This window comes from Monodon monoceros, unplaced genomic scaffold (assembly GCF_005190385.1).
Source record: "Monodon monoceros isolate NGI ecotype Baffin Bay Population unplaced genomic scaffold, NGI_Narwhal_1 Super_Scaffold_1, whole genome shotgun sequence".
Taxonomy (NCBI): domain Eukaryota; kingdom Metazoa; phylum Chordata; class Mammalia; order Artiodactyla; family Monodontidae; genus Monodon; species Monodon monoceros.
Window position 1 is genome coordinate 80,817,791 of NW_021703765.1, and position 10,711 is coordinate 80,828,501.

At 45.0% G+C, this 10,711-nt stretch overlaps 1 protein-coding gene across 1 annotated transcript; it reads right to left on the reverse strand.

The window, feature by feature from the left end:
* Positions 1 to 21: 21 nt before the first annotated feature.
* Positions 22 to 10,696, reverse strand: EIF2B1 (eukaryotic translation initiation factor 2B subunit alpha). The gene is made up of 9 exons (XM_029225461.1): positions 10,568 to 10,696; positions 9,458 to 9,559; positions 6,881 to 7,017; positions 6,655 to 6,771; positions 4,804 to 4,916; positions 4,184 to 4,252; positions 2,887 to 2,962; positions 1,466 to 1,591; positions 22 to 772 (listed from the first exon to the last, which is right to left on the reverse strand). The coding sequence occupies exons 1-9, from the start codon at positions 10,578 to 10,580 to the stop codon at positions 608 to 610; spliced, it is 918 nt and encodes a 305-aa protein (XP_029081294.1). The 5' UTR covers positions 10,581 to 10,696; the 3' UTR covers positions 22 to 607.
* Between the last annotated feature and the right edge of the window lie 15 nt (positions 10,697 to 10,711).

Genomic DNA, 10,711 nt, shown 5'->3' on the forward strand with positions numbered 1-10,711 from the left:
ATACAGAATTAAAGTTTGCAAATATTCTGGAAGGCGTCTTTGTAAGTGGTGAGGCATGCAGGATACTCCTGCCAAAGACGCTGTTTCTGTCTTGGGTTCTCATGTTCACTGCTGGAAGCCTGATGCAGATTCAGCAAGTGTTTCCTGCCTTTCTCACACGGCACCGTGTAGCCTGCATCCTGGGTGGCTGTTGGTTGCTGGAGGGGCGCCTGGCCGCAGTTAGGACCCCTGCTCTCTTAGGCCTGCATGGCTTTCATTGATGCTTCTGGCAGATAAGTCTGGAGTGTGGGGAAGATGAAGGGAGGGGGACGGGGCACATCTTCTTTCATCAGTCAAGTAGCCAATAATCTAACTTGTATTTCTGGAAACTGGAAATGAATGAAAGTGTCTGGAAACCATAAGCACAATTTAGGTTGGGTTCTAGGGGAACCATGAACATATTTTAGATGGGACTGAAATGAATAAAAAAATTCTCCAAGACGTATGACTTTAAGTCCTTAGTCGATAAAATTTCATAGAAAAACAATTCAGTTTTGGCCTGGCTCACTGAGGGGCCAAGAGGCTGCTCCCAGCATCAGCTGTTCGCCGGCAGGAAAGGGCCCGGCGGTTACAGATAGAGCTTGATGAGTTCGTCGCTGACTGCTGAGGGCGTCAGCACCCCCAGGTCTGTAAACAGCAGTGTGATTAAGGAAGGGGAGGTGTAGTCGACCCACGGGTGCTCCTCTTTGAGATCCTGTTCAGTCTGCGTGGACTTCAGAGTATCTGCCTTGTACTGAGGAGACAGGAAGCATACGTTAGTCTGCCCCACGTGTTCAGGGCTCTGAACTGGAGAGGCCTTGGCCTGAGCTATTAGTGTGCTCCTGCCTCAGAGTGCTCTCTGGAAACGGGGGGGAGGCCAGCTGTGCAGCACACTGGCGAGGGGGACGAGTGTGGCTTGGGTGAGCAGATCATTAAAGAAAAACTTAAGCCACGTGTCCCCTCACTGGTGTGCTGTATTAACTCCTCCAGACCTCTCAAGACAACCATTTAGAGCATTTATAGAGTGCTTACTAAGTGCCAGGCACTGTGCTAAGTTCTTCCCATGGATTATCTCAGAATTGTCATAACTCTTGTACAGATAACTGAAGTTCACAGAGCTTACAATGAAAGGACTTGCCCAAGGTCACATGGTTAGTAAGTGGTGGAGATGGCAAGTGAGCCCAGACAGCTGAGCCAAAACTTCGACTATTAACCAGTTTCCCCTGCCTCCTTGGCCTGTATCTAGTGCTTAATTGAATGAGAGACAAAGACTTAAATTCTGGGGACAAATTAGGCTGTTCAACAGCCACCAACTTACCTTTGTATCCTGAGTATTGGAAAAAATAGTGGGAAGTGAATAACTTAATGGAACATTCTTAGCACTGCGTTTTTCTTCAAAGGTTTCAGCTTAGACTCAAATACCCCTTCAAATATGTAAAACTCTTGCCTTAAACTTATCTGGGACATCTTGCTGGTTTAGTGGGAAGAGCCGTACAAACTTGAAACTTTCTGCAACAACATAAAAAGGCTTGTTCTGTGCTTTGGCACACACGGCCATCTGGTTGGTTCCAATCTGGGAAGTCAGAGAAAAGCGGAGAAGGGTGAGATCTTATGGCATATCTGAAGTGGAAGCAACAGAAAGTATATGAGTGAACGTAATATATGTACTTCTGGCTTTGGAATTACAGAAGACCTTTAAAAAAGAAAACACGTTTCTCCAAAGATATACAAATGGTCAATAGACACATGAAAAGATACTCAAGATTCTTAGTCACGAGAGAAACACAAGTCAAAACCACAATGGGATACTGCTTCACATCTACTAGGGTGGCTATAGTTAAATGAACAAGTGTTGGCAAGGATGTAGAGAAATTTGGAATCCTTGTACGTTGCTGGTAGGAACGTAAAATGGTGTAGCTACTGTGGGAAACAGTTCGGCAGTTCCTCAAAAAGCTAAACACAGAAATACCATATGACCCAGCAATTCCACTCTTAGGTATATACCTCAAAGAATTGAAAACAGGAACTCAAATAGGTAATCGTACACCCGCGTTCCCAGCAGCATTAGTTACAATAGTCAAAGGATAGAAACAACTCAAGTATCCATCAACAGATGAATGGATAAACAAATGTGATGTGGTACATTATGCAACCATAAAGAGGAATGAAGCACTGACACGTGCTACAATATAGATGAGCTTTGCAAACATCATGCTAAGTGAAATAAGCCAAACTCAAAAGGACAGATATTGTATGATTCCACTTATATAAGGTACCTAGAATAGGCAAAAATCATGGAGGGAGAAAGATTAGGGGATGGGGAGAGGAAAATGGGGAGTTTTGCTTAATGGTCACAGTTTGGGGTGATGGAAAAGTTTTGAAGACAGACAATGGTGATGGCCACACAACAATGTGAGTGTAATGAATCCCACTGAACTGTACACTTAAGAATGATTAAAATGGCAAATTTTTATGTTATATATTACCACATACAACAAACTATCGTGAAATCTTTCCATGTTAAGCAACAGATAAATTTTAAACATTATACTGATGTCAAATATGCTCCATTAAAAAGAAAAACCAACCCAAAACTCAATTCCAGTTAAAGCATGTTTTGAAAAAATATAAATTACATTCTCCTAATCTACACAAATCAGTCTCCAAAGCAGGAAGAAATCTGAACAAAATTTGACCGCTGCAATGGCTCATAGGAACTGGGAAGCCATTGGCTGCAGTGGTGGAGTCTTGAAGCTAAGCAGGGTTAGAGGAACGAATCGTTAACAATACAGAGCTAGCTGGATGTCTGAGGTCAGTGATGTAGCTCCACGCCCTGAGCAAGGGCCTGTGGAGAACTGATGCTCCTACCTTGTTAATGATTCCTCCGTTTTCAACAACTCCTTCAGCACCAACAATGACAAGATCCACTTTCTCCATGATGTAGCTAAGGAAATTAAAAACAATTTTTTAATGCTCCCTTTTCTTTGCTCTTCTTAGTAGCAACATCGCCTGCAAAGATTAATACTCCATTTTCACCAAGGTAAGTTCCTCTCATAACTGTCTTCCAAAGAGCACTGAACTCATGAGACAACCGCTGGCACTGTTACCGGTTCTGCTACAGGGGCACCAAGACCTGTTTTGGTCACGACACCACAATAAGACGTGTAACTCACCCTGCCACCCAGTAATGTACATGCATACGTGTGTAGCTGAAGCAAGGATTTCATGACCCGGCATTTATCCTTACTACATGTGGCACATTCTATTTTCCTTTCTACGTTAATAACAAACAAAATTTAAAGACCTGATGTGATCTGAAGTTGGAAAAAATGTTATGTAATTCAAGAATCTTGCAGGTAGGCTGAAGGCCAATCTACCTTTTGAAATGAGCAATTAGGGACTTCCCTGGTGGTCCAGTGGTAAAGAATCCACCTTACAATGTGGGGGACGTGGGTTTGATCCCTGGTCGGGGAACTAGGATCCCACATGTCGCGGGGCAACTAAGCCCGTGCGCCACAACTACTGAGCTCGTGTGCCTCAACTAGCGAGAAGCCCGCGTGCCGCAACAAAAGATCCCACGTGCTGCAACTGAGACCTGACACAGCCCAAACTAAATAAATAGATCTTAAAAGAAAATAAAATGAGCAATTAGTAGAATTCTTTAAAATGTTTACTCTTAAACACATTCCTAATTTCCTTAATCATCTCCTTATGTGTTTTCTTTCCAAGGGATTATTACTCCTGTTTTCTCTTGGGAGGCACGCTGCCAATCCATGGAGCATGTCACCTGGGCTTTAGGAGTGAAGTTGCACAGGTGAGACGAAGAATCCCAGAGTGCCACTGAGGGCAGCCCGTGTCTTCAGATGAAGAGGGAGCACTGGTCACATGTGCTGACCTGACCTCTGCACCTTGCTCTTAAAATGCACTATGATACCGCCATGTAAATGACTCCCCCTCTCCCTGACATCCTATAGCCCTGTCTGTACACTATCAAGGCCTTATAATGAGCTTGCCGGTTTAGCCCAGCTATCAGTTAAGAGGCGGGACGCTGCCCAGTCCAGTTTTATGAACGAGACTCAAACCTTCCAACTGGAAGTGCCGTTCCAAGCCACCCCTGGGAGTGGGCGAGGAAGAGTAATTGTGGCGGGGGAAGCCAGGCACTTACCCAACAGCGGCATCCAGTACGACGGTGACGGGGACACTGAGGTGGCAGAGGGCTTTGGCCATTTTCTCACTGAAAGTGACAGTTTGAGAACATTAGAAAAAAGTCCAGGAAGGTCTCCTAGTGCTGTATGGTGAGTCACTTCATTTGGACAATGATAAATCACTTTAGCTGGAAACTCAGTCCACATTAATGGATTAAGGGGCACATCCTGAGACTCTGGACTAAGGAAACAAGAATTTGGGTCCTTTAGAAGGAAGTATGTGTTTTAGGAGAACTGCGCTCTTGGGGATACAAAAAGATATGTAAATTCAGAAAAAAAGGGTTTTTCTTTTACTATGTTCTGGCTAGATATGAGGTGAATTATCTATTCCTTGATAAAAATCTTTCAATTGCTGTTCCTCTGACTTAAGTACTAACTAAAACCCCTAGATCCTGTACTGTGACCTACTTCAAATTCACGGTGATTTTTCTTCCAGGGGCAGGAATGGGCACTGTCAAAGGCAATGCTGACTGACTGGCAAATCAGGGGCCTATTCTGGCTCCTCTTACAATGGATTCTAATCCTCAGTTTGCTCTTTAAAAGGACTGCTGGGCTCATAACCAAATGGAAGGATACTTGCCCTGATAAGTCAGGCTGTGACTCTGTAATGTACACACTGAAACGCTTCTTGGCCGCCACGGCTGCTTCCAAGACTCTCAGGACCACTCTGGAGTAGGCGTGAGTTAATATTCTCTGTGGGCACAGAAAGCTCTGTCAAAAGGGCAAGCTTCTGGCGATCACCCATACTCTGTGACCCTCTGATGCGTGTTCCTGGTACCCTAAAGCTTCTCCATATGCTTTCTCACAAATCAGCTGTAATCAGAAAGGAGATCCTTGAGAGTACACTGACTTTAAGCCCATATACAAGCTGAAAAAGTTTTCTGTCAGAGGAATATACTATGGGTCTCCTCTTCCCGTAGCAAGCGCAGAAGTGACATCTCCATGTGGTGTCACTCAGATACAAAAGCCTTTATATCTGAAGGCTCTGTTAGGTTCCTTTGGGTTGGCTTCCCTAATTCTAAGACATGGTTCGCACGCTTGGGCATACAGGCACCAGGCAGGTAGCATAAAGGAATGCAGGGGGCCGGTTGGGGCCAGCAGCAGAGTGGAAAGGCTGAGCTCCAGCTGTTGTCATGTGGGCCCACTGTGGTCAGATCATCTGGTTTTTCTAGAGGCGCTGAAAATCCAATATTTCAATGTTAGCTAACTAATTTTTAAAAACTTATAAACGCTGTTTGGGGTAAACACAACCCATCTGTGGACTGGATACAATTTGCAGATACTCAGATGTAATCTCCGCTCCGGGGAACAGGGTGCAGACGACAGTGTAAGCAAGGAGGAGGGACGTAGCTCCCTAGCTCTTTTCTGGGCCTCGCCCAAGAGCTTGTTAGAAATGCAGGTTCTCAGGCCCCACCCTTGTCCGACTGAATCAGAATCTTCATTTAAAAGATCCCCAGGTGGTTCATCTGCATTTTCAAATTTGAGCAGCTGTGCTGGAAATTTAGTCAAAACAGCACTGATGCGGGTGGTTATTACACATTCAACTCCACTAGAGCAAACGAATCCTGCAGCGAGTCTGCAGAAGGAGAAGGCCTCGGCGAGAGGCAGTCACAGGCTTGCCTCCACTTGGCCCCAAGATGGCTTTGTTTGCAGCTGGCTTGTGTACAAGTTCCACTCGCATCATTTATTTAATAACATACTCCAAAAAAAAAAAAAAGACTTCAAAAATTGGGAAAGGGGTAATAAACAGTGGACAAGAGTCCAGATGCAAGTGAATACTTTTATGGTCGATGGAGGCTTAGATGGCAGAAAGAAGGCGTGCTGCCGGGAGAGACGTCATAAAAGTTTTACGACCCCTTTGCTGGGAGACTGACTTGATGTGCAGCTCCCGTCTTTCCTCACTCAGCTTATGAACGCTTGGTGGTATCTCTGTAAGAGCGTTTGGAATGAAGATGAAAAATCTCAATCCAGTGCTAACATTCAGCAGGAAGACAGTCAGTATGAACCAATGACAAGAGCTGTGTTAATTTAATTCATATTAATTTAGAACATATCCAGTAATAAAAAATACTTTTTTTAGTAAGACACCTTATCAAATCAAGAATCATCCATGCTGTCCCAGGGTTTTTCTCTGCCTGTTTAAAATGACAACCACCTATGATAATAATATCTACATTTAGACAGTGCTTACTATGTGCCGGGCATAGTGCAGAGTCCTTATACATACCATCTCATTAATCCTCACAACACCCCTATGAGGTAGGTGCTGTTATTACCCTTATTTAACAGATGAGAAAACTGCAGCACAGAGAGGTTAAGTAACTTGTCCAAGGTTACACAGCAAGTAAGTGGCAGAGGCAGGATTTTAGCCCAGGAGTCTAACTCCAAAGTCCTTGCTCCCAATCACCACACATGATCAAGATCTACTCACCGCCCCATCTTTGATGAAAGTATGGCACAGATCTGCAATTTTATTTCTCGACAGTGATGTTCTCCTGAGAAAAATCTCTCCCCGCTCAATCATGATCTTTTTACATTTGGAGTAATCCTAGCAAGAAAAGAGCAAAATGAGGTGAAGGGGAGGATCCAGATAAAGCTGAGAATATTTGTGGCCAAACAGAGAAATGGAGAGGTAACCGAGGAGGGCAGGGGCTTACGGAGTATTCCAGGGAGGTAAGGCTAATGAAGCGCAGGAAGAGCTCCCCGCCCGAGGACACGGCCACAGAAGAGTCCACGCCACACAGGGTTTCTATGGCACTGGTGAGATTCGCTCTCAGGCCCTGGAGTGTCTCCCCTGGAATGATCACACGAGGAATGTGACGTTCATTTTTGACCCTTGATGGGTCTGTGATTCACTCACTCATTCAACCAGTGTTTACTGGGTGCAGGCTGTATGCCAGGCGCTGTTCTAGACTGTAGAGATACATCAGTGAACGTGACAGACAGGGTCCCAGCTCTGACGGAACTCCCTTTCTAGTGGGAGAGGCAGACAGTAAACAAGCACACAAAGAAATCAACAAGTTAATTACAGACTGAAATGAGGACAGAAAAAAGCAGAATGATGAGAAAGGTGGAGCTACTTTAGACAGAGTTAACAGGGGTGGTCTCTTGGAGTGCAGGCCTAAGCAGAGACCTGAGTAAGAAAGGATCCAGCCGAGTAAAGATCCAGTGGGAAAAGTCTCAGATGCAGACTATAAACGCAAAGGTCCCAAGAAGGGAATAAACTTGGTATGAGAAACAAAAAGAGGCCAGAGTGAAGCACAGCTCAGTGAGGGACAGCATAGAAGGAAATTAAGTAGCAGTGACAGAAGAGGTCTGCGGGGTGGGGTAGGTAAGGCTTAGGTGTTTGGATTTTTTTTTTTTAATACTTATTTATTTGGCTGCCCCGGGTCTTTAGCTGTGGCATATGAACTCTTAGTTGCAGCTTGTGGGATCTAGTTCTCTGACCAGGGATCCAACCCGTGCCCCCTGCATTGGGAGTGCAGAGTCTTAGCCACTGGACCACAGGGAAGTCCCAGGTGTTTGGATGCTATTGTAAGTGCAATGGGAAGATGCTGGAGGTTGTCTTAGAGACATGCATCTCTAGGCCAGCGCTTCAGATTAAAGAACACTTTGTTGGGCTTCCCTGGTGGCGCAGTGGTTGAGAGTCCGCCTGCTGATGCAGGGGACACGGGTTCATGTCCCGGTCTGGGAAGATCCCACATGCCGCGGAGCGGCTGGGCCCGTGGGCCGTGGCCGCTGGGCCTGTGCGTCCGGAGCCTGTGCTCTGCGGCGGGAGGGGCTGCAGCGGTGAGAGGCCCCTGTACCGCAAACAAACAAAAAACAAAAGAACGCTTTATTATTTTTATTGTTACTATTATTATTTTGTTTATACCCAGATGCTTACATTTAGGATGTCTGAATAGTAGTAATCACAATGATGACATTAAAACCAGAATTTATACTGGAACATTCTCTACAGCAACTGCAAAGAAACTGTCACAAGACAGAAGCTCAATAAATCCTTGTAAAGCTCAACTATTGCTATAATTTAAGCTTCAAAGTTAACCGGTATAATATGGTCATTCTTTTTTTTTTAATGTTTTTGTCTTTTATTTCTAATTCTTTCTTGAATTCTATCACTACATTTCTGTTTTTCTAAATCTGATTTATATTATGTCTCATGTCTTGTACCATTTAAAAAAAATTTAGCTCATTGTGAAATAGCGTGTTATGGTGTTTTTTTTTTTTCTGGTTGTCGCTCTTTTTTGGGGGGTTTATTTATTTATTTATTTACGTTTTGGTGTGATTTCATTGTCTGCAGGGATGTTATTCTCATTCTGTCTTCCTTACAGTAACTTTCATGGGGTTTGGACATAATCATTTCATTTTTAAGTGAAATGAGTTTTCCTGATCTTTTAGAAAATGACTTCGTTCAGTTGTCTTTTCTAACCCCACAGAGCTCCCTCTTCCATTGTTTTATGTAGTGTTAAAAAATACAGTAGTTTGCTTTCTGAGATTTCTTGGTTCTGTTCTCCTCCCCAAATCTTTTCTGGACTTCCTCTTTCTTTCTTTTCATTACCCCAACCTTCTGCAATGTTGATTCCACTCCCCACTATTCAGTGGGGACCCTGGCAGGAAGAAGCCCTGGCAGGTCAGTTTTGAGAAAATGCAGGATCTATGCTGGTCTAGCCCCTTCAGTCCATCTGGCTGGCTCCCTGCACTCACCTGCTATTGTAGTGAGTAGAACCACAGCATCCTCCCAATTTCAGCTGCTACTCTCAAAGTGAGACGGTGCACCTCAGAATGGGACTTGAACCCACATGCCGGGACTCGAACCCAGCCAAAACGCACCGTCTTCCAACTGAGATCACACACCTGGCTTCAGGACTTAATGAAGCTCAGGTTCTTGATGTCTCATCACAGAAAGAATTCAGTGAGAGACAAAATGATGGATAAGAAGTGGATTTATTTAGAGAGAAACACACTCCACAGACAGAGCGTGGGCCATCTCAGAAGGTGAGAAAGGCCAATATGGTCATTCTTGATTAAAAGTATATTTCATTGAAAGGAGACCCATTCAATGATAACTTGAGGGCTCTCTTCACATTAAAAGGACAGAAAAAGAGGGAGGAGCTGAGCTTGGGGCTGCATTACCTTATGTAGGCACACATCCGTCTCTCACTTGCTACACTTCTAACAGTTATGAGCAGACTTTCCTAACACCTGGAGTGATGGAGGATGACCGTCTTTACCTTTATCTCTCCTCAAGTACTCCAGCAAAGTCCGGATGGCAGCTACTGCTGAGGCCATGTCAGGATCTTCTTTCATCTGAGACTTAAAGTATTCAATTAACTCTGGGAAGGGAGAAAAAAGTGATTCATCAAATTCATTTAGCAGGATAGACGACCAGAGAGCTTATCAATGACTGTTGACTTTAAAAAGCAAACTAATTTAAAAAATATTTTCTTGGGCTTCCCTGGTGGCACAGTGGTTGAGAGTCTGCCTCCCGATGCAGGGGACACGGGTTCGTGCCCCGGTCCGGGAAGAGGCACAACAGTGAGAGGCCCGCGTACCGCAAAAAAAAAAAAAAAAAAAAATTTTTCTTTGCAGGGTGTTTGGCTTCAGGGGCACCATAAACGTTGACGGGAATAGATATGACATCACTCTACTATTTGCAAACTCTTTCTCTCTCATTTTGCAAAAGCTAGCCATGTACAATGGCATAAAATTTAAGCCCCATCAAAAGGTAGTGAAAGGTCATTCTCCCCCTTATCCTAGACCCCAAGTCCGGAAAGAATCCCAGAGCCAACCTCCTTACCGATTTCTCCTGCACCCTCCAGTCTATGCCAAGTCAAGCGTATTCACCTACATACATATGTACATGTATGTGATGCAGAGGTCCACCCTGCTCTCATTTTTTTTGCATGAAAGGTACTGTATACACATTAGTTTGCCCTTGCTCTTCACTTAATAAAACACCTTGATAACCACATTAGACAAGCAAATCAAATACGCCTTTCTTTTAATTCTAGTACCAGATCCAACAGGACAGGGAGTCTTACTCATACTTCACATATGAGGAAATCAAGACTGCGAAGACCTGCACATGCGTCCGAAATCTCACTTTTTTGGATGGCACTGGAAAGCGTGGGGAGAAGGGGTGTCCGGGGATACCCCCAGGACCCATTCCCTGGATACAGGAGCAGCGAGTGGTTTTAGTTGTGACTAGAGGAACCACATCCAGCCAAACAGCCTGAGCTTGGAAAGTGACCTCTCCCGGAGCCCAGTCTGGGCGTGCGAGGTGGAGGGATCCCTGCGCGGCTCCGCTTTAGGCCCAGCAGGCCCGTCGCGTCCCAATTTACCCTTGTCGTCCATGGTGCCCTCTGGACCGCGGGGCCCGAGGGGCCCAGAACCGCTCGCGCCACTTGGATGGGTCCAACGACCGCGCGGGGTCCGAATCACAGTGACCGACAGCGTACAGCACGGCTCTGCACGGCTCTGCACTC

Coding starts and splice junctions, on each gene's coding strand:
- EIF2B1 (XM_029225461.1), bottom strand. Junction 4,917..6,654: donor CTTTCATCAAAGATGGGGCG/GTGAGTAGATCT, acceptor CTGTGCCCACAG/AGAATATTAACTCACGCCTA. Junction 2,963..4,183: donor GTACTGGATGCCGCTGTTGG/GTAAGTGCCTGG, acceptor TAATTTCCTTAG/CTACATCATGGAGAAAGTGG.